Below are 19880 nucleotides of genomic sequence, written 5' to 3'. Positions count from 1 at the left end.
TATACTATCATGTAAGAAATGAATCGCCAGTCTATGTTCGATGCAGGATACGGGATGCTTGGGGCTGGTGCACGGGGATGACTCAGAGAGATGTTATGGGGAGGGAGGTGGGAGGGGGGTTCATGTTTGGGAACGCATGTACACCCGCGGTGGATTCATGTCAATGTATGGCAAAACCAATACAGTATTGTAAAGTAAAAAAAAAAAAAAAGATGCTCCACCCCCCCCCGAAAAAAAAGATAAGAATTTGCCCTTGCATAAAAAATAAATAAATAAATACAAATAAGCAGGGGAGTTACAAGGAGAGGCAAGCGAATAAGCTGCAAAGATCTACTGTGACACACAGGAAAATGTGGCCATTGTTTTGCAACAACTTTAAATGGAGTCTAATCAGTAAAAATATTGAATCACTCGGTTGTATACCTGAAACTAACTTTACATTGTAAATCAATTGTATTTCAATTAAAATAAACTTTTAAAAAAGTAAAAAATTAAAAATAAAAATAAATTGTGACCCATTGTCACTCTGAATTTGGAGTGGGACACCATATTATAAATTAATTAGTTCCAATGTTGTTAGTCTGATTGGCTTTTCCAAAAGGAATGACCACTAAATATCCAGAATAGATGTCCACAGCAGTACATACATATTGGCATTCTTTATCTCAAATTAACGGACCAATATAATGATTTTTCATATCTGGCCAGGCAGTTTGCCAGATGTCAATTGTAATTTGACTAGTTATAGCAAACTTCTGTGGAGAAGGCAATGGCACCCCACTCCAGTACTCTTGCCTGGAAAATCCCATGGACAGAGGAGCCTGGTAGGCTGCAGTCCATGGGGTCACTAGGAGTCGGACACAACTGAGCAACTTCACTTTCACTTTTCACTTTCATGCATTGGAGAGGGAAACGGCAACCCACTCCAGTGTTCTTGCCTGGAGAATCCCAGGGATGGCAGAGCCTGGTGGGCTGCCATCTATAGGGTTGCACAGAGTCGGACATGACTGAAGTGACTTAGCAGCAGCAGCAAACTTCTATGCTTAATATGTTGACAAATTGGATATTGTAAAATAACAGATTTAATGAGATCCATAGTTAAGGAAATACCATGGTCCTGAGCCTACCTGGGTGTTGCTTTTTCTCCCAGATGGCCATATTTTTGGTGTGCCCACAAAGTCAAATCTTTTAAGTTGATAGAGTAAGGATCCATGGGGACGCGAAGAGTCACACACGACTGAGCGACTTCACTTTCGCTTTTCACTTTTCACTTTCATGCATTGGAGAAGGAAATGGCAACCCACTCCAGTGTTCTTGCCTGGTGAATCCCAGGGACGGGGGAGCCTGGTGGGCTGCTGCCTATGGTTGCACAGAGTCAGACATGACTGAAGTGACTTAGCAGCAGCAGCAGTAAGGATCAGTTTATACTGCTTGGATTCAGTTTTGTTCATCTGTAATAGAGTTATAGCATCATTCCGTAGAATTCAGAACACTGTGAGCATCTACATGAAAGACTGAAACATTAGTGGTTTGAGCAATTTCCTGAATGTCAGACCATAATTCTTTACCCATAGGTCTTTGGAGTGAATTTGCCAGTTATTCTTTACCCACTGGGGAGCCAAGTGGCCAGTCCTTTGGCTAACAACCAAGATTCTGTGCATATATGGCATTCAGTTAAATCATCTTGTTTTAATACCTGATAAACAGCATGCAACTCAACAAATTGGCTACCTTAACCTTCACTGGTAGTCAGCAATTCTGCAGGGACCAGATTATGTGCCACTACTTTCCAATAGTGTGTGGATCCTATATATGTAGCTGATCTATCAGTAAACCATGCATGTGGTTTTTCTTGTGCATTTAAAGAGTCAAAAGGCTTTTTCCATTTTACAGACAACTCAGTTATCTTGGACCTAATTTTAGCCTTGTTCAAGGCCTTCAGTAGGTATTTCAGAAATCCTTTCATGTAAGGCAGTGACCCCACGTGGCCCAGGTTTGGCTTGGTCTTGAACATATCATTTCCGTTTTATTATGCTGGACTCCTGGGCTTGTCCAATCCTGGGTTTTGGGCAAACTTTGTACCCACTGCATGATTGGCACTTGAGGTTTCAATATTAGGGTATGATCTACAGTCAGTTGTTCTGTGTCAATCAAAGCCCAATAACAAGCCAATAACTGTTTTTCAAAGGTAGTGTAATTGCTCCCAGCCTTTGGAAATTTACAACTCTGGAAGCTCAAAGGCATCCTTTTGCCTTGCTGTTTTTGCCACAAGCTCCAATTAGCATACAAATCACTTATAAACACATACAATTCTATGTCACTGGGTTATACTGGCATAGGTCTAAAGCATGCTATATTACACATTCAATAGCATCAGAAGCCTGTTGTTGCTCATAAGCCTATTGAAAGTCATATTTCTTCCTAGTTATTTTGTAAAGTGGACTCAATATCTGGCCCAAAGGTGGAGTATGCTATTGTCAGAAACCAAAGAGCCCTAATGAATTCCTGAGTCTTCCTTTTTCCTGGAGAGTTTTATATTCCTATCTTTTGTTTGCTGCTGCTGCTGCTAAGTCACTTCAGTCGTGTCCGACTCTGTGCGACCCCATAGATGGCAGCCCAGCGGGCTCCGCCATCCCTGGAATTTTCCAGGCAAGAACACTGGAGTGGGTTGCCATTTCCTTCTCCAATGCATGAAAGTGAAAAGTGAAAGTGAATTTGCTCGGTCGTGTCCAACTCTACGTGACCCCCTGGACTGCAGCCTGCCAGGCTCCTCCGTCCATGGGATTTTCAAGACAAGAGTACTGGAGTGGGGTGCCATCTTTTGTTTAGCCTTAGGTAAAACTTTTCTATGTCCTTTAGCCCACTGTATTCCAAAAAAGCTGGGCAAGTCTCTGAATTTTAGGATTAATCTTTCATCCTTTGTTTTTTAAGATATTAACACATGTTGGTTTAGGGTTTTTAGCACTTTTTCTTTAGTTGGTCTTGTATCATAATATCATTGATATAATGAGATATTTGTACGTCATCAGATATTGTTAGGTGATCTAAATGCTCAGTTACAAGTTGGTGACAAATAATAGGGCTGTGCACATAACCTTGTGGCAAGCAAATAAAGGTATATTGTTACCCTTGTCATGAGAAAGCAAATTGATTCCATAATTGTTCTTTTGTGAGTATATTAAAGAAAACATTGGCCAGGTCATTTACTGCATACCATTATCCCAGATTGCTCTGTATGCATTCTATTAAAGTTATAGTATCAGGGACTGCAGTGGTCAGAGGTGGAGTTACTTTGTTTAGTTCCTGGTAATCTACATTCTCCAAGAGCCATGGCTTTTCTTTACTGGCCATGCAGGGTTATTCCATTCAGTAGACATCAGTTCAGCTCAGTTCAGTTGCTCTGTCATGTCCAACTCCTTGCAACCCCATGGACTGCAACACACCAGGCCTCCCTGTCCATCACTAACTCCTGTTTATTCAAACTCATCTCCATTGAGTCAGAGATGCCATCTAATCATCTCATCCTCTGTCATCCCCTTCTCATCCTGCCTTCATTCTTTTCCAGCATCAGGGTCTTTTCAAATGAGTCAGTTCTTCATATCAGGTGGTCAAAGTACTGGAGTTTCAGCTTCAACATCAGTCCCTCCAATGAATATTCAGTACTGATCTCCTTTAGGATGGACTGGTTGTATCTCCTTGCAGTCCAAGGGACTCTCGAGAGTCTTCTCCAACACCACAGTTCAAAAGCACCAATTCTTTGGTGCTCAGCTTTCTTTATAGTCCAACTCTCACATCCATATATGACTACTGGAAAAACCATGGCCTTGACTAGATGGATCTTTGTTGGCAAAGTATTGTCTCTGCTTTTTAGTATGCTGTCTAGGTTGGTCATAACTTTCCTTCCAAGGAGTAAGCGTCTTTTAATTTCATGGCTGAAATCACCATTGCAGTGATTTTGAAGCCCCCCAAAATAAAGTCAGCCACTGTTTCCACTGTTTCCCCAACTATGTGCCATAAAGTGATGGAACTGGATGCCATGATCTTCGTTTTCTGAATGTTGAGTTTGAAGCCAACTTTTTCACTCTCTTCTTTCACTTTCACCAAGAGGCCCTTTAGTTCTTCACTTTCTGCCATAAGGGTGGTGTCATCTGCATATCTGAGGTTATTGATATTTCTCCCGGCAACCTTGATTCCAGCTTGTGCTTCATCCAGCCTGGCATTTCGCATGATGTACTCTGCATATAGGTTAAATAAGTAGGGTGACAATACACAGCCTTGACGTACTCCCTTTCCTATGTGGAACCAGTCTATTGTTCCATGTCCAGTTTTAACTGGTGCTTCCTGACCTGCATACAGATTTCTCAAGAGGCAAGTCAGGTGGTCTGGTATTCCCATCTCTTTCAGAATTTTCCACAGTTTGTTGTGATCTACACAGTCAAAGGCTTTGGCATAGTCAATAAAGCAGAAATAGATGTTTTTCTGGAACTCTCTTGCTTTTTCTATGATCCAGTGGATGTTGGCAATTTGATCTCTGGTTTCTCTGCCTTTGTAAAATGAGCTTGAACATCTGGAAGTTCACGGTTCATGTATTGTTGAAGCCTGGCTTGGAGGATTTTGAGCATACTTTACTAGCATGTGAGATGAGCGCAAATGTGTGGTAGTTTGAGCATTCTCTGGCATTGCCTTTATTTTGGATTGGAATGAAACTGACCCTTTCCTGTGGCCACTGCTGAGTTTTCCAAGTTTTCTGGCATATTAAGTGTAGCACTTGCACAGCATCATGTTTTAGGATTTGAAATAGCTCAACTGGAATTCCATCACCTCCACTAGTTTTGTTCGTAGTGATGCTTCCTAAGGCCCACTTGACTTCATGTTCCAGGATTTCTGGTCTAGGTGAATGATCACACCATCATGATTATCTGGGTCATGAAGATCTCTTTTGTATAGTTCTTCTGTGTATTCTTGCCACCTCTTCTTAATATCTTCTGCTTCTGTTAGGTCCATACCATTTCTGTCCTTTATTGAGCTCATCTTTGCATGAAATGATCCCTTGGTATCTCTAAATTTTTTGAAGCAATCTCTAGTTTTTCCCATTCTATTATTTTCCTCTATTTCTTTGCATTGATCACTGAGGAAGGCTTGTTATCTCTCCTTCCTATTCTTTGGAACTCTGTATTCAAATGGGTATATCTTTCCTTTTCTCATTTGCTTTTCACTTCTCTTCTTTTCACAGATATTTGGAAGGCCTCCTCAGACAACCATTTTGTTTTTCTGCATTTCATTTTCCTGGGGATGGTCTTGATCCCTGTCTCATGTACAATGTCACAAACCTCTGTCCATAGGTCATCAGGCATTCTGTCTATCAGATCTAGTCCCCTAAATCTATTTCTCACTTCCATTGTATAATCGTAAAGGATTTGATTTAGGTCATACCTGAATGGGCTAGTGGTTTTCCCTACTTTCTTCAATTTAAGTCTGAATTTGGAAATAAGGAGTGCATGATCTGAGCCACAGTCAGCTCCTGGTCTTGTTTTTGTTGACTGTATAGAGCTTCTCCATCTTTGGCTGCAAAGAATATAATCAATCTGATTTCGGTGTTGACCATCTGGTGATGTCCGTGTGTAGAGTCCTGCCAACCAAGTTGTCAATCATAATTATATATTCTGAAATAGGAATGATCATTACTGAATAAATTCTTTGAGGTAATTGCCCTATTTTTAAATCAAATTTTAGTTCGTATAGTTTCTATCTGTTTACCTCCAAGGCCAGTTCCTATCATTTTTTGTTCTTTAAAATCCATTGAATTCCATATTAATGAGGCCTTTACTCCAGTATCAGTTAATGCCCTCAGTCATTTGTGAGCTCTTAAAAAAAAAAAAAATCATTACTTTAACATGAGGCCACATATCTTTTCTACCCCGACAGTTTACCAGAGCTTGACCACAAGTCATTGTTTCATTTTATTTTTCCCCAAATCCTTCCAAGGATAAATTGGATTAGCACTTAGATTCATCTTCACCACCTTCATCCTAAATGTATTATTTCCTTTGGGTCCCCTTTGTCCTTCCTCCTGTTCCTTATCCATAACAGTGTCCTGGGAAACCTTTCTTAAATCTAATCCCTCCCTACAGTACATTTCCCATAATTCTGTAATAGTTACTCCATCATTTTTCTCTCTAGGACCTCCCTCTTTAAGGAAATCCCATCTCTTTTTTAGATACTCTGTTATTGCTTTTATTCTGTTATCTATCCTCTGTCTTTTGGAAATTCAACTCTCCTAAGTCACCTAGCTGCTGAACTTTATTAATTACTTCCTGAATGGGAGTGTCCATCTCATTTAACAAAAGGGTTAAAATGATATGCTTGTAGCTGGGAGTGGCTGTTTTAAAGATCTTCCTTGTTTGTACTGTTAAAGGCATTTGTGACATCTCATTCTCATGCTCCACATTTCATAGCCTCCTCCTTTAGTCTCTGAACACAGTCCTTTAAAGAATACCAAGAACATTCACTCCCAGGTCATGGAGATTCTAAAGGTTATATCTTAATGCAGTCAGCCAGCACTTCTAGTAGATTCGAGTCTCTGGACTTTGACTTTTATTTCTAAAAGCTTGTTGCACAAAAGAATCATTGTGGATGTACCAGATTTATTTGTGTTATCCTCATCTATGAGAATTCCAGCTACCTCAGTGTCATATATGCACAGTACTCAAGAAATAAGGGCTATCCAGACCTCTCAGTAAATGGGCCCAAAATGTCATTAATTTTGTGTAATCCTCAAGGGTACCCTTCCTTATGGTATTCCCCCAGGCATGCGTTTCCTTTTTCCAATGCCACGCTGGCTGAGCATATGGGTTTTTACTCCCGCTTGGCTTGCACAGAGCTAGGTTGTGCGTCTAGTCTGCGTTATCATCTGCTTCTGTGTTTGAAGTATCATTCCACATATCCCCATCCCAAGTGTTGGGGACCAAGTCTACCCCTGCTTTAGCTTTTGCCAGATGAACTTTCTTTTTGTTAACTTTGCCGTGCCACATTGCTGCCAATAATTTAGCTTGTGCAACCTCCACAGAAGCTTTTTTGGCTACCGACTGGAAAGTAGAGACTTGGTCAGCTAAAATATAATTTTGACATTGTAACATAGACAATCATCCTTGCACATCACATAATTCTTTCTCTAATTCTGGCTTCCCTTCTGCTATTGCCGTATGTACCTTACGGTAGACAAAGAGGAGGATCTATCCTCTCTGACCCTGCACGGTGTACATTCTTATTCTTTCTCATTTGGCATGAGCTGCAAACATTTAATAGCATCAAAAGCTTTGGCCCACTTTAATTTGGGATCCTAATTTTCACACAATCCAGTGGATATGCTCCATTCAGTAGTTAATGAGCAGTAAGGCAAATCTTCATATCTGGGAATAAAAACTTAATTAGTCTTAACCTCTTCTTTTTAAAGAGTGACATTTTGTTTCATGAACCCTGCTCAGTGTGCCAATTTATGTTTTGCTGTAAGTTTTACTTTGGCTTTAGGTTCAAAAAATTTGCTAACAAAAGAAACCACTTGTCACACACAACAGTTTCAATATTTAATAGAGGATTATTTGACTTATTTTCAATATGCAGTCATTAAAAGAAGAGAAATAGAAACAGTGGAGAAAAGTAACAGCACATACATCATCAAATTGGGCTGACCAACATCCATATGTAAACTGTGCTGGCAAGTCCCTCGTTAACAGTAATCTGGAGTCCTAACTGGAAAAAGGTCCTGGGTAGTGCATCCGCTACATGGGTGAAATTTCAAATTGCCGTTTTGGGGACTCCCACTTATAATCCCAGGCCACAAACTGATACTGTCATTATTAGTTTGTGTGCTGAAATGCAGCTCTGTTTTTTTTTTTTTTAACTTTTACAATGCTGTTTGTTTCACCTTGTGAGTCATAGGATTTCATTAGATCTTAAGGGGTTAGCCAGACCTCCAGGGGCTCAAGAATTCCAAGACCCATTCCCTTTTTTATCTAAAATGCCATCTTACTTGCTGTGCTTGCAGGCAGGCAGGGTATCTGGGCAGTGTCCAGGTCAGAAGCAGGTAAGAGGCCTGCTCTCCTGCTTCTGAAAGCTGAACAAGACTTCCTCCATTTTAATTTCCCTACCAGGCACATGAAAACTATCAAGCAACTTTAGCGCAGAGTCTGAAACAGCTTCCTTCTCTAGAAAAGCCAGATTTCAACCAGACAGTGTTTTCTAAATATCTTATCCAGAGAGCCACCAGGGAGAAATGACTCCAGGTTTGGCATTCATGTGTTCTTACTTCACATGAAAGAAGAGTTCACATGTGAATACTGTGTGTGAGTTTTTTTTCAGTTGTAGTAACTGGCTGGTATCATGATTTGTAACCACTCATTTTGCTTATTTTAATTACTTCATGCATGCTATGCTAGCATTTGTGACACTGGTTTTCATCTCAGATTGAATTTTAATAAAATAAAGGAAAATGCATTGTACAATGCACGTGTGCCACATAAGTAACTGCTGTATCAGTCAAATACACTCTCAACAGAACCATCTTCCAACCACACAGAGCAAACAAAAATGGAGTTAGGAGGTGCACAAAAGCTTTTACAAATCTGAGGAACGAACTTACTGGATGAGCAAGAGACTCTGTATATTTCAAGGACAAAGTGTCTTTTCTCTCTCACTAGGTAATTAAGCTTGGAAAAGGAATATCCTGTATGGCCGTGATTAGAGTTTGGTTTTATTAACCCTAAAACACAGGCTTTGGAGCTCAGTAAATAGTTTAGAAAGGACAGATTTGAGGGTAATCAATGGGTTTCTCTTTCACATTCTGTGCTGCATTTTATAGGAACCTCAAACTCCTGGCAGATCATATCACCAGGTCAGTGTCATGTGGCAGGTGACTGAAAGGTTTTGCTGTGGGAAAGTCGAAGTTTTAAGAAAGATGAAACTTATAGAGTGCAGTGTCTCAACTAAGCTCAGCAGAAAAAGAAAAAAGCATTGTTACCTTCTCAGTGTACCTTTTAGATGCGATATGTGTGTATAAATGATAATAATAATATTAGATCAATAATAATGGTATTAAATGCTTATAGTATATTATTTGGAGCTTATGAGTTTTTAAAAATGTGCATATATGTTTATTTTTATTGTGATATAGCATACATAACATAAAATATACTCTTACTCATTTTTAAGTGTATAGTTCAATGGCACTAAGTACATTCACATTGTTATGTGGGGCTATCACTACCATCTAATTCCAGAATTATTTTCATCTTCTCAAATTGAAACTCTGTGTCCATTAAACAATAACTCCCCATTTTCTCCCTCCCTTCAGTCCCTAGGAATGACCATTTGACTTTCTGTCTCTATTAATTTGACTACTCCACGTACCTCCTGTAAGTGAATTCATATAATAGTCATACTTTTTTATCTAGCTTATTTCATTTAGCATAATTTCCTCATTTATCCATGGCATAGCATGTGTCAGAATTTCCTGCCTTTTAAAAAAGTTTTATTTTTTATTTGGATATATTTGCTTTACATTGTTGTATTAGTTTTCTCTGTACAAAAAAGTGAATTAGCTGTATGTATACCTGTATTCTCTCCCTCTTGGACCTCCACCCCTCTAGGTCACCTCAGAGCACTGAACTGCAAGCTCCCTGCACTAATCAGCAGGATCCCATTAGCCATCTGTTTTACACATGGAAGTGCACATATGTCAATTCCAGTCTCCGAATTCATTCCACCACCTCCACTCCGTGTCTACCCATCTGTTCTCTATGCCTGTGTCTCTATTCCTGCCCTGAAAAAGGGTTCATCTGTACCATTTTTCTAAATCCACATATATGCATTAATATATGATATTTCATTTTCTCTTTCTGACTTCCTTCACTTGGTATAACAGATTATAGGTCCATCCACATCATTACAAATGACCCAATATTGTTCCTCTTTATGTATGAGTAATATTCCATTGCATATATGTAGCACTCTTTATCCATTCACCTGTTGATGGACATTTAGGTTGCTTCCATGTCCTGGTTATTGTAAACAATGCTGCAATGAATATCGAAGTGCATGGTGTCTTTTTGAATTATGGTTTTCTCAGGGTATGTGTCCACTATTGGTATGGCTGGGTCATATTGTAAGGCTGAATAATATTCCATTTTATGAATACAGCACGTTTTGTTTATCCATTCATCTGCCCATGGACATTTGGGTTGTTCCTGCCTTGTGTGCTTTTTATCTACTAAATATTCTAATCATCACAATATCTCAGGAATATATATAGCTTTATTCTTCCCAATCTATGATAAGAAAATTGAAGCATAAGTAAATCACAGCTGGGAGGCTCTGGAGCCAATATTCCACTGTAGGCTAAGTAGGTCTTTGTTGTTATTTAGTTGCCAAGTCATGTCCAGTTCTTTTGTGACCCCATGGACTATTGCTTGCCAGACTCCTCTGTCCATGTGATTTCCCAGGCAAGAATACTGGAGTAGGTTGCTATTTCCTTCTCCAGGGCACCTTCCCAACTCAGGGATCAAACCATGTGTCCTACATTGCGAGGTGCATTCTTTACCACTCAGCCACCAGGGAAGACCAAGTTGGTCTATGTCTCTGCTTTTAACCATTATCAATCCCACTACTTATTTCAAATGATTCTGGAATGTAAATACAATATGTACCAGTTAGACATTCCTTGCTATAATACTCTAAGGCCAAGTTTGTGACTTCATTTGTACAGGTTGTAAAAGTTCCAAGGAGTAGTCAGTTTGAAAAATTAGTCCCATAGCAACATGTTTGTAAAGAATCCCATTACTTCAAAATAAATAGTTTTCTATTCTAGAGGTGATACAATGTTCTTTTCCTTTTCAGGAACTCCTCCTAACTGGGTGATATAGCCTGGTGGGCTGCCGTCTGTGGGGTCGCACAGAGTCCGACACAACTGAAGCGACTTAGCAGCAGCAGCAGCCTTGAGTATAACTAGATAGGGTGTGAGGAAGTCTTTATAAATAAAATAATAAGAGCTACCATTTATTCAGCCTACTCTAGGCTGGTCACTTTACTTGCATCATCTCAGGTTCTCACAATGCTTTGTAAAAGGTTGCCCTCCTGTTGCCTTTGTATTCCATGCTCTTTCTGCTTATGCTGTCTCCTTGGAGGGAAAAAAGTGAATGTGAAACCATCATTTGCCTATCACACACATTTTCTTTACAAATTGCTTTTTCCAAATATAGTTCTGAAATTTTAATATTTGTTATGTGTATGCCTTTGACATGAAATGATACCCCCTTTAATATATGGATATCACCTGGTTTAATTCAGTAAAGTAACTTGGCCACAGTTTCCACTAGCTATTTGCAGAACTCTTGATATGGGCTGAGCTATGTCCTCTCCAAATTCAAATGTTGAAACCCTCATGTTCAATGTGATGCTCTTTGAAGACAGAGCCTTTAGGAGAGAATTAGTTTAGATGAGGTTGTAAGGATGGGCCCTCATGATGTGATTAATGCACTACTAACAAGAGACACCAGTGAGCTCACTCTCCCTCTCTTACTCACAGAAAGTGGAGGTCATATGACCACATGGTAAACAGGCAGCCATCTGCAACCTAACCGGAAAGTCTTCACTGGGAGCCAACCATGCTGGCATCCTGGCCTTGGACTTTGATTCCAGAATTGTGAAACAATGGATTTCCGCTAAGACATCTAGTCTGATAATTTGTTATGGCAGCATAAACAGACTAATACAACTGTGAACATACATAAAGGCATGTTCTCAATTTATAATAACAATAATCAGTAATATTTATTGGTGATTTACTCTGAAACTCATCCTTAGTTTATGTAACTAGTCTTTTTACAGTATGTGTGTGTGCACACGCGTGCGCGTGCATGTGCACAGGGACACACGTGGATGTTGTGGCATGGTTACATTATCCCCATTTTATAGAAAGGAAAATTGAAATGTAGAGAGGTGGGAAATTACTTGTGCACAAACACATAATTAGTTAAAAAACAGAATCCATATCCAAACCCAAGCAGTGTCTAACTCCGAAATTTGTTCTATTAACTATTATAAGATTGGCACCAGTTTTCTCTTTAACTCTTCTAAGAAATGTGAAGCACTACATGGACACTTACACATACAGCTTTCCTTAGAGTAAATGCAGATTTCACTAGGAAGTCTGTCAATAACAAGCAAATCTGTCTGTCTAGTCCTTGTATTACTAAAGTTAATTCATACCGTTATTCTCATTGACAAATCTAAAAACCAAGAATGATGCTGCTTCATTAAAAAAAAAAGTCCATTGTATAAATCACTAAATTTTGGAAAGCTGTGATGGTATGCACATGTCCGTTTTCTCAGAGCAGAAACATCTCTTGAGTGCGGCTTCTTTCTTTACAGAGAAGCAAAGAGAGGCCTCATGAAACTTTTGACTTCAGTGCAGTTTACCTTCCTCTGACCCAGACTGCTATATCTGGCCGCCTTTTTCCATTCACTCCCATTAATGCAGGCCCTTGTCTTTTTCAGTCACAGCCTGGGGTCCTTGCACTCAAATATTCCTCCGCCTAAACATATGTACTCAAATATTCCTCCGCCTAAACATATGTATATTATTAAATTGGAAAGACTCTGAGAAGTTGAGCTCCGCTTCGTCCTCAACAAGGCCATCATGTACAGACACTCTAGGCCACCCGCGGTTTAGGACACACGTTTCCAGGTTCGCTGAGGACTCATACTGATCATGCTCTCGTTCCTCACAGAGCTCCAGGACCGCACGCTCTGAGGAGGACCGCGATGGCCTGTGGGACGCCTGGGGCCCGTGGAGCGAGTGCTCACGCACCTGCGGCGGAGGGGCCTCCTACTCGCTGAGACGCTGCCTCAGCAGCAAGTAAGTCCTGAACGCACAGGCTTCCCTTACAGGACGCCAAGGGAGCAGGCTGGAGCCGTACTTTGGGGGTAAAGCGTAGCATTTTGTTGCGCGCAAGTCCGGAGTGAAGGAATGAAAGGCAGGCCCAAAGAAATGAATATGACCATCTCCTGCTGGGTATTTAGATGCCCTTATGTGATAAGCTATGTAGAATTTATCTCATTTACCAAGCAAATTTTCTTATGTTTTCATGTTAGAACTGGAAGGAAAATATATTATTAGAAATGAATTCTCAAAAATGGATGTAGTATCGATAGCTCCATAATTTATTATACTTTTGGTACCATCTTCACAACTGTGGTGACTAAAAACAAAAATATTAGTGTTAATAGCCTATTATGTTATTCTAATGTTACCAGTAGTTTGAAAATGAAGGTTATGTGATTTTTTAGATGTTTTAATGATCAGAAGTTCCCCAAAGTCATTCAGTTTCCTGAATGATGAGTTGTGCATGTAAGAAAATTTGGAAGAATAGAAACTGCTGTGGAAGTTGGGATGTGAATAGTGGGAGCGATGATGAAAGGGGAAGTAAGAGTGGCTCACAGTTCCTAAGCTGAAAGGAAAAGGCTTGAGGTGTTGGACTGGAAAGTCTTTACTTAGAATAATGATAAGTCAAAACTTCTTGAGCTGTGTGGTCTATGATTAGATTTTTCTCCAAACTATAAAATACAAAGTACTATGGTAATATTTTTAATGAAAGATTTTATTTGTCAGTGAAAAGTATTACATATGGCAAGGAAGAGGTTTGATCAAAATTATTCTATATTATAATATGTGAAACAGAGGAAGGACAAACTATGCATCTGCTGATTTTTCTAGACTTTTCATAAGCAACAGAAAGTGATGAGATGTAGTTTCAGGAAAACATCAATTTATTCTAATTAGAGTGAGAATTTTTTTGAAATCAGGGTCCAAGTCTTACTTTTTTCCGTATCCTCCAGGTCTGTACAGAATTTGAGAGATAGTGAAAGCTCGATAGATGTTTCCTCACTGGATCCATTGATAACTAGAGATCATTTTGGTTCCACAGAGGCCCCAGTGTAAATAACATACTCTGGGAAACATGACTAAAAGCCATATCTTGAAAGTTACCAGATCAGTTCTAGTATTTAGCCATTCTAGTATTTGGGTCTACCCTGAAGATGAGCCTGTTGGTTACAACAACTGGTAAGTTTGTCTGTCTTCTTTGGAGGCCAGCTTCATATCAAACCAGATCTATGAGCTAAATAGAAAGAATAGATCTTTCATCCTTATGAATTCACCTATTCTCTTAATCTTGAATATCAAAACTTTGTAAATCCTCACTACATGTTGCTTCATGGTGGACTGTGAGATATAACTGAAAATAAATGTACACAGTAAAGCCAAAATGTACAAATTTGGAATATTCCTATTATATAGTTTGCCCAAATTAGCATGCTGAAATATTCTGTAGGGATGAGCCAAAACATGTGTTTCACAAAGCTGGTATGAAATGTATGGGAAATTTCATATTGGCTCAGAAATGTAAATGTTACATTGTGAGCATCTTGTACTGAGGGAGAGACTGAGAAACAGCTTCAGGAATGAATTAGAACCACAAGCAAAAGTCTGTCATTTGGCAAATCATCAAACATGAGTGTCCTGTGAAATTCAAAACTACCATGTTTGTCACCTAGTATATTAAAACCCCAGTCATTAAGATTTTGTTAAGATACTTCATTGTAAAGCAGAAACTAGCACAACATTTTGCAAAGTACTCCAATTTTAAAAAAAAATCTTAAAGAGAAAGGGTGTGACCACTTTTTAAAAAAAAAAAAGGTACTATGAAAAATATTGGTTGTTGTCTACTTATAATGAACTGAAAAAGCAGAATGAAAATTCTAAAATTTATAAACATATATATGTCCTATTTGACTTTCAAATATTTTAAAAAATGCATTGAATAAACCCATACTGCAGTAGATGGGAAATAATAAAAAATAGGGAGAAGAGTGAACCACCTATTCTTTAGGGATTTTAAGAAGAAAAAAGATTTCAAACAAATGGCATTTCCAAATCTGGTAGGAATATAAAGAAATAGGGAAAAAATGGACTGCAGAGCTGAATCACCCCATGTGTTGTTTTTCTCAAGAGAATCAGAGTCAGTATCAGTTCAGTTCAGTTCAGGCGCTCAGTCGTGTCCGACTCTTTGCGACCCCACAAATCGCAGCACGCCAGGCCTCTCTGTCCATCACCAACTCCCAGAGTTCACTCAGACTCACATCCATCAAGTCAGTGATGCCATCCAGCCATCTCATCCTCTGTCGTCCCCTTCTCCTCCTGCCCCCAATCCCTCCCAGCATCAAAGTCTTCTCCAATGAGTCAACTCTTCGCATGAGAGTCAGTATAGTTCAGTATAAAGTCACTTCACAACACAAGCCCTATTGAAGAATGGTGTCCTACTGTATGTGCACACAGATAAATAGCTCTGCACATTTTTTCTGAAGATGTACATTGGCCAAAGTAAATTACCTGGCCAAGTTCAAAGTCAGTGTGGGAGAGCAAAAATGTTACAAGGAAAGGCATGTGACGCCAGGTTGGTAAAGAATTGGGACCAATTTTGTAGTCTACCATAGATGGTCTTTTGTGGAAATTCATTTACATATTTTTTAAATTATGAAAGTATTATAACACATTTACAGGAGACTTTGAAAATACAGAGCCAAGTTACATATAGTTCCACTATAACAATTATTGTTTAAGTAGATAAATTAAGATTTTTAGTTGGTGTTTCAGTATCAAACTCTCAAAATTTAATAAAATGAATATATAGAAAATTAGAAAGATACAGTAGACCTGAAAAGCACCATGAACCAATTCAACATAATTAAGATTTATACAGTTTCACACAACAGTAGAATACAAATTCTATTCAAGTTCCCATAGACTGTAAACTAGGAGACTCTGGAATATTTCCAGGGACATAAAACAAAGTGCAAAAATTTAATGGTCTAGAAATGAAATCATACAGAGTCTGTTCTCTTATCACTGTAGAATTATGTTAGAAATTAATATCAAGATATTTGAAAATAACCCACATATTTTCAAGTGGAATGTGACATTTACCAAGAGAGATCTTTGACTTAGGCATTGAAAGTCTCAGTAAAGTTATTTTAGTGATATATATTTAGTGTTAGTCTCTCAGTCACTCTTTGTGACCCATGGACTGTAGCCCACCAGGCTCCTCTATCCATGGAATTCTCCAGGAAAAACTGCTGGAGTGGGTAACCATTCCTTTCCCCAGGGAATCGTCCTGGCCCATGGATCAAACCTGGGTCTCCTGTATTACAGGCAGATTCTTTACCATCTGAGCCACCAGGGAAGCCCACTCAATAAAATTCTGAATTCAGTAAAAGATTTAAAGAGTGATTGTAGCAAAGAAAGCACTTAAATGAGAAATTAATATCAAATAAAAAATTAATATCAAAGATACTTTAAACAGCTCATGTATTTGAAAATTAAATGTCTAATTTTACATGATGGGTATATCTAAGAATGTGGCAATTCATTTTTTTTTAATTTTTATTTTTACTTTATTTTACTTTACAATACTGTATTGGTTTTGCCATACATTGCCATGAATCCACCACGGGTGTACATGTGTTCCCAAACATGAACCCCCCTCCCATCTCCCTCCCCATAACATCTCTCTGGGTCATCACCATGCACCAGCCCCAAGCATGCTGTATCCTGCGTCGGACATAGACTGGCGATTCGATTCTTACATGATAGTATACATGTTACAATGCCATTCTCCCAAATCATCCCACCCTCTCCCTCTCCCTCTGAGTCCAAAAGTCCGTTATACACATCTGTGTCTTTTTTGCTGTCTTGCATACAGGGTTGTCATTGCCATCTTTCTAAATTCCATATATATGTGTTAGTATACTGTATTGGTGTTTTTCTTTCTGGCTTACTTCACTCTGTATAATCGGCTCCAGTTTCATCCATCTCATCAGAACTGATTCAAATGTATTCTTTTTAATGGCTGAGTAATACTCCATTGTGTATATGTACCACAGCTTTCTTATCCATTCATCTGCTGATGGACATCTAGGTTGTTTCCATGTCCTGGCTATTATAAACAGTGCTACGATGAACGGCAATTCATTTTTAATGGTTAACGGACTTACTGGGTTTTCTCTCATCTCTCCACTCCATATTTATACATCCAAGTTCAGTTCAGTCACCTTATTAACTCTTGGGAAAGATCAGACGTTATGAATGTATATGTCCTTACAGGCCCAGCAGGTAACTAGAATGTGTGTTGTAGTGAAATGGTCAGCATTCCAGTTCACCCCAAGTAACTTCCATCCCTTGCTGCATTAATCTGCCAGGCTAATTTTCCAGTCCTAGTGATATGATGTCATTGTTCACATTAATGTCTGATATTAACAGCTTTAAATCTATCAGAAAATAATTATTCTATTCCCAGTATTATAAAACTGTAAAGGAAGTGAAAACGTATTTTGTGGAATAGATGATGACTCTCCTTCTGGAGTTAAGTACTATGTTCCCTGATGGACTAGGAGTTTGGAGGAGGCTTGGTTAACCCCTTGAGTGTAGAACATCTTCTCAGAGCGATCTTTTGAAAAAAAAAAAAAAATCAGTGGAAAAAAAAAAAACCACAGTGAAATTATAAACAAGCATTACATATAAAACCCTTCATTCTCAACTGGCAGTGCTTAACGCTGGGAAAGCAGCCCTGACCCAGAGAGATAGTGAGCAGAATCATGTGCTTAGTTTCTCTCCTGTCTTTTCTCTGTGCTCACAGAAAAGAATCAGTGCTTGATTTTCCCAGTTTCTGATATGGAGCATTTATTATTGCATTTTGCTATAACTTTGGTTTGAGCAATGAAAGAAGGCCCTGTGTAAGTTTTTTTCTAAGTTTTACTAGTTTCTATAAGATTCGTTTAGGTTTCATTGGCTTTCTCTAATAATGCAATTGTTGCAAATTGCCAAGTAGTATATAATGTCTGCTTTTATTTTTTAAATTAGAAAACAAAGTCTACTTACTTGTACTTTATGATGGTCATTTGTTTCTTTGCAAGTGAATTAAACAATGTACTAACTACCTCGAAAAGCTGCTTCTTCTCTCCCCAGTTCTCTACCTCTCCCATGTAATACTCTGAAATAGTATTTCTAGCAAATTCACTTTTCTGAATGACCTAGTATTATGTTTAGTTTAGTGGAAACAATCCTTCAACCTGAATTACTTGACCATATTTTTAACACTTTGGTACTAAAGATCTGTTTCTGAGAGCTCCAAGTTTGTCTTCAGCTGGGTCATTTAACTTTGCCCAAAAGGAATTCCAGATGCATAAGGCCCTTAAGACTAGTGTGTCTGCATGTACCCCAATGTTCATTGCAAAACTGTTTACAATAGCTAGAACATGGAAGCAACCTAGATGTCCATCGGCAGATGAATGGATAAGAAAATTGTGGCACATATACACAATGGTATATTACTCAGCTATGAAAAAGAACACATTTGAGTCAGTTCTAATGAGGTGGATGAAACTGGAGCCTATTATGAAAGGAAGAAAGCACCAATACAGTATATTAATGCATATATATGAAACTTAGAAAGATGATAATAACCCTTTATGCAAGACAGCAAAAGAGACACAGATATAAAGAACAGACTTTTGGATTCTGGGGGAGAAGGCAACAGTGGGATGATTTGAGAGAACAGGATTGAAACATGTATATTCTCATATGTGAAATATATAACCAGTCCAAGTTCGCTGCATGAAACAGGACACTCAAAGCTGGTGCACTGGGACAACCCAAAGAGATGGGATGGGGAGGGAGGAGGGAGAGGTGTTTGGGATGGGAGGACACATGTACACCCGTGGCTGATTCATGTCATTGTACATCAAAAACCACCACAATATTGTAAAGTAATTAGCCTCCAATTAAAATAAATAAATTAAAAAAAAAGAGTAGTGTGTCTGACATCACACGTATCACTGTATTAGGTCTGTGTCGAAGGTCAAAGGTGTTCATTGTAGCTCATTTATGACTGCATTTAGTCAGCTGATACTTTTTAAGTATAGTGTCAACCTTTGCATTGGTGGCTGAAGAAGATTTAAATGTCTTTTATGACCTTTTTTACTTTCTGAAATGCCAAATCAATCTCCAGACTAATTAACACTATGGATTAATAGATTAATAGAATAGATTAATACATTGAGTATGAGTACTTTATTAAATTCCAACTACTGATTAGATGAAAACCTTGTCAACTTCATAAATGGCCAAGGAACAAACAAAAGGCATACCTATAAAAGTTGAAAACGTTTTTTTAAGTGAAAACATTTTTTTAAATTAAAACATTTTAAATTGAATTCTTTTTTTTTAAAGTACTTATTTATTTATTTTTGGGTGCGTTGGTCTTAGTTATAGCATGCTGGCTCTTTCTAGTTGTGGCTCACAGGCTTAGTTGCTCCAGGGCATGTGGGATCTTAACTCCCCAACTAGGACCAGGGATAGAACCTGCATCTCCTATATTGGAAGGTGGATTCCTAACCATTGAATCACCAGGGAAGTCCATGAATTGAATTCTTGAGTTGAATACAGTTTTTTTTGAGTTGAACAAAATTATTACATGAACAAGAGATAAAATCATCACACCATAGAGGTACCTAAAAAAATTAAGATTATGATATTATTCTAAAGGGATGTGGCTGCTAGAATGTTGTCAATATAAACATAGAAAAATTAAAATAAATAGCCCCAAGGAGTCTTATCTCATGGGAATAAGGAAGATCATTCAACCTTGTCATTTCATAATAATCGTGCTAAGGGAAAATAAGCTAACTCCTCTGACTTTTTAATTGCAAACGCAGTTTTTCTCCCATAATAATATTGATACTTACATGAATAGATGGTTTAGTTAGCAAATAAT

The 19880-nt window shown here is 38.5% G+C and overlaps 1 protein-coding gene across 2 annotated transcripts in view; it reads left to right on the top strand.

Moving 5' to 3' along the window:
- ADAMTSL1 (ADAMTS like 1) overlaps positions 1–19880 on the top strand; it is a 1105223-nt gene that overhangs the window by 651550 nt on the left and 433793 nt on the right. For both annotated transcript variants that reach the window (XM_018051922.1, XM_005683638.3), the window contains one exon: positions 12783–12910. In XM_018051922.1, coding sequence (XP_017907411.1) covers positions 12783–12910 — 128 coding nt within the window. The remainder of the gene's footprint in view (positions 1–12782; positions 12911–19880) is intronic.

The sequence above is a fragment of the Capra hircus genome, chromosome 8 (genome assembly GCF_001704415.2).
Source record: "Capra hircus breed San Clemente chromosome 8, ASM170441v1, whole genome shotgun sequence".
Lineage (NCBI taxonomy): Eukaryota > Metazoa > Chordata > Mammalia > Artiodactyla > Bovidae > Capra > Capra hircus.
The sequence above is the reverse complement of the archived record's forward strand: the minus strand, read 5'-3'. Positions and strand labels throughout refer to the sequence as shown.